The sequence below is a fragment of the Sardina pilchardus genome, chromosome 8 (genome assembly GCF_963854185.1).
Source record: "Sardina pilchardus chromosome 8, fSarPil1.1, whole genome shotgun sequence".
Lineage (NCBI taxonomy): Eukaryota > Metazoa > Chordata > Actinopteri > Clupeiformes > Clupeidae > Sardina > Sardina pilchardus.
The window spans coordinates 14,455,801-14,459,823 of NC_085001.1; the positions used below are offsets into that span (position 1 = coordinate 14,455,801).

The 4,023-nt window shown below is 43.5% G+C and overlaps 1 protein-coding gene across 1 annotated transcript; it reads left to right on the forward strand.

The window, feature by feature from the left end:
* The first annotated feature begins 1,418 nt into the window (after nucleotides 1-1,418).
* cldn5a (claudin 5a) lies at nucleotides 1,419-3,150 on the forward strand. The gene has a single exon (XM_062542860.1). It carries the CDS (start codon nucleotides 1,628-1,630, stop codon nucleotides 2,276-2,278), a length of 651 nt encoding a protein of 216 aa, XP_062398844.1. The 5' UTR covers nucleotides 1,419-1,627; the 3' UTR covers nucleotides 2,279-3,150.
* Nucleotides 3,151-4,023: the final 873 nt, after the last annotated feature.

Below are 4,023 nucleotides of genomic sequence, written 5' to 3' on the forward strand. Positions count from 1 at the left end.
AATCACTCTGTGTAAACCTATGTCGACAAATGATAAAACAATGCAATTTTAAGTCCTCTTAACATGAAATTGTGAGGTATTTGGGGAGTTCATCATACATGTATCTTAAGATATACGTCATAACGTCATATATCTTAAGCTATTCAGAGAATCCAAAGAAATATTTGCAAGCAGGGGATAGAGCTGAAAAACAATATTGGATGTCTGTGGTCTTTCGGACTTCAGATGGCACTGTATCAAAACCAGGCCTGTTTCTGTAAAGAAAATTATTGTTTGGGCTGAGACAAACCTCTGATAAACATCGTCTATGAGCACAGTTGGATTCTCAATTCCGAAATGCTAGTATAAACTTTACTATGCAACAGCCACTTCAACATGATACAAAAATACCACCATCTCATCTGGGCCTGAGCTTGTTTAAAATGGACTGAGGCAGCATGGAAAAAGGTCCTGTGGTTGGACCTATCAAAATTTGCAATTCATTTTAGAAATCACTAATACAGAGCCCGTAGATGTGGCATTTTTTGTTCGTATAACATGAAATTTGGCACTGCACACACTCTTGCCATTAGGATGACACCCACCAAATTTGAGAGCGGTCGGATGAGTGGTTCGAGAGTTATGCGTGGAACAGACAGACTGGCACACAGACAGACGTTTCTTGCATTAATAGATAGATGAACTCATCTGGGGTAAAGAGGAGAGGGCCTAGTCTCAAGTATGCATGTAGTCCATAGTAGTACAAACCTTTATTTCGTTTCTTGTAAAATTCATTGAGGGAATCCTTCATTTACAATGAAGGCGAGATTACATGGACACAATGCAAATTAATATTCTACAAAGTAAAGCAAGAGGAATGCAAGCTAATATGCATTAAAATATGACTTAAAAGAACAAAAAATAAATAGATATTAAATACATACTTCATTCAAAGAGGACCTTTACATGACATTTAGCCTAAACGTTTCTTAATTTTAATACATAATAAATATATATGTATCAAGTCTAGCATACTATACAAATCCTAGTCTGAATACTTTCTTCATCTAAATATGTTCTTTCCTGGTCGCTGCATAATTTAAGCTGTCCCACACTTAGCGGACCGCTCTTCACACAGATACACACACGCGCGCGCGCGGACGCACACACACAAACACGCACGCACGCACGCACACACACACACGCACGCACGCACACACGCACAAAATACACACAAAATGTAGCCCCCATCGTGTCCACTCATCCAACTTCTCTGCTCTCTCATTGGCGAAGGAAAAATGCGATGACGTCTGATTGGGTGAAAGTTTCGTCTCTGGCTTGAACACTTGTTGAGCCCCCCCCCCCCCCCCTTCTTTCCCCTTCACTCCGCCATCCAAATACTCACTGGCAGACACACATATATCCGCAGGTCCATTATTTCTCTTCAGCTAGTTTCTCACGCAGTGTCGAGAGGAGCAGGAGCCTAACAGAAACGCGCAATTGGAGTGATGTAGCTTCGTTCGCCATCCATATAATACCGTTATTCAACTTCAGCTGAATAAAGAAAACACGTTTAGGAAAACAAGACGTGGAAAAACGGGATATTTTAATTCATATTACAAAACGACGACTTCTTAAGGACTTAAAGATGGCCTCCGCTGGACTTGAGATTTTGGGCTTGGGGCTATGCGTGATTGGGACTCTCTTGGAGATGGTGTCCTGCGGGCTACCCATGTGGAAAGTGACGGCGTTCATCGAAGCCAACATCGTAGTAGCACAGATCATCTGGGATGGGCTGTGGATGTCGTGTGCAGTGCAGAGCACCGGACAGATGCAGTGCAAGGTGCACGACTCGATGCTTGCGCTCGGGCACGACCTGCAGGCTGCCAGGGCTCTCACCGTTATCTCGGGACTGATGGGTGTCATCGGGCTCATGGTGGTGATAGCGGGCGCCCAGTGCACCAACTGCATCCGCGCGGAGAACGTGAAGGCGCGCGTGGTGAACGTCGGGGGGATCATCTACATAGTGGCTGGCATTTTCGTGCTCGTGCCCCTGTGTTGGATGGCCAACAACATCATCTCGGATTTCTACAACCCACAGGTGCCCACGGCCAAGAAGCGCGAGATTGGCGCGGCGCTCTACATCGGATGGGCGGCCACGGCGCTCCTGCTTGTCGGCGGTGCCATACTTTGTTGTTCGTGTCCATCCTCGGGAAACTCCGGCTACTCGGTCCAGTACGCTCCCACGACGAAACGGGCCACAGCAAACGGGGACTATGACAAGCGGAATTATGTGTGAGCTCCTGCTTTTCACTGTCAGTATCAACACAACTGATCCAGTGGATAGCTTATTTTTGTCTGTTGTTTTTTGTTGACGCTGTTTCTTTTGTAAGATGATAAAAAAAAAGATTTGCACCTACCTTTTTCTCACTCAGTCAGAACTGAAACATGAGAAAACACTATTTTCTATGCTACTGCACACGGAGAAGTTAATAAATGGGCACACCGTCTGCCCACTGTCTCAGAAACATTTTACGCGTCATGGTTCACGGAGGAATAAAGGACTTAAAACAGGAATTAGTTTATAGGTACCTTCACTTGCAAGTCCGCCATTTTATATAGAATAGTTAGTTTTAAAGCCGATGTGATTCAAATGTTTACTTTAAGTGTTTATTTTCTATATTTTCTTGGATGGCTGGTGGGTTATATCGTGTATCCTATCGTTTTTAATTGATGTGTTTCTCTCAAAGGGCTCACCAGTGATTTGTTCAATAATCTGCCGTCAGTGATGGAGATGTTATAACAGTAGGCTATACCGCCGTTTTTTTGTTTTTTTTTGGTAATTAACGAACCCAAACCAAAGTGGTCCAGCCGAGTTGATAGGCCAACTTCCCCTTTGAAAGAAAAGTGTATAGTCAATTGATACGCATGACCTGTTAACACCACAGAGCCGAAGTTGTTATTGTTCAACTGCTGATGAGCGCAGCTGCCGGGCTGGATCACTCTCAGAAAAGGCAAACTTTTTACCATTGCCTCTCAGTTCATTCGGGGATTTCTTCCTTTTTTGCCATCCCAAAGCCTTTATTTTTTTAACTCTTTAAGAGTGTTTATGCTTACTGTGATGCTTTGAAATGATCTCTGAATAAAAAAATGTAGGCTATTATGAAGATATGTTTATGTTTTCAAATTGTTTCTTTTGCCATTTAATCGATGGAGGGAAATCTGAAAAGGTAGGCTAAACCAACTAATCAACGTCATCAAAAACTGTTTCAATGCAGTGACTTGACGGTGAGTAGATTCGAAATAGCCTTCGTAAAGACAGTAAAAGTCATCTGGCTCAAACTGGTGGAACAAAGCGACTGGGATGGCGTTATGTGTGGACAACAGCAATGCACTCTGCTATGCCGTATAGGCTACTTTGCTCTCTCTAGGCGTGAGTTCACCCCTACTGTGGGGGGAAGCTTTACCGTAAACCACACACAAATCCAGATGACAATAGCCTTTCACTGCACATAACACGCTACCCCCACAACAGTCTCTCAACCAACCTGATCCGCTATAGACCCAAAAGAGGAGGGGTAGCCAAGGCAACGCTTAAAGTTTGCTGAAAGCATCTTCGCCAGCTCCCGACATGACAGGTGGGGACTTACAGGAAAACCTGTGAAATTAATTGAAGAAAAAGAATGGTCTAGGCTACAAATGTAACCTACTGGTAATAAAATGGTGCTAGAATTTACCACAATCTCTAACCAATTCAACTATAAAGTCATGTTATCATTTAAGAGAATAATGTATGACACATCTTCAGAACATAAAATGCAGGCTACCATAAGCCAAATAGCAGTCGATGTCTCTCTCCAAAACTATTTACTTTGGCCTATGTTAAATCCGAACTGGTGCCAAACTTCTGGTCTGCGCCTGGCTCGGCTGCAAATTCGCTGGTCCGTTCAGTTCATGGCACCGCGTGGCTTTTTTTGTGAGACCGTTTATATTTAAGACGCTTAGTTGGTCATATGCCGACTTTTAGTCCAGAAAACACTTCAG

Coding starts and splice junctions, on each gene's coding strand:
- cldn5a (XM_062542860.1), top strand. CDS start 1,628: ATGGCCTCCGCTGGACTTGAGATTTTGGGCTTGGGGCTATGCGTGATT.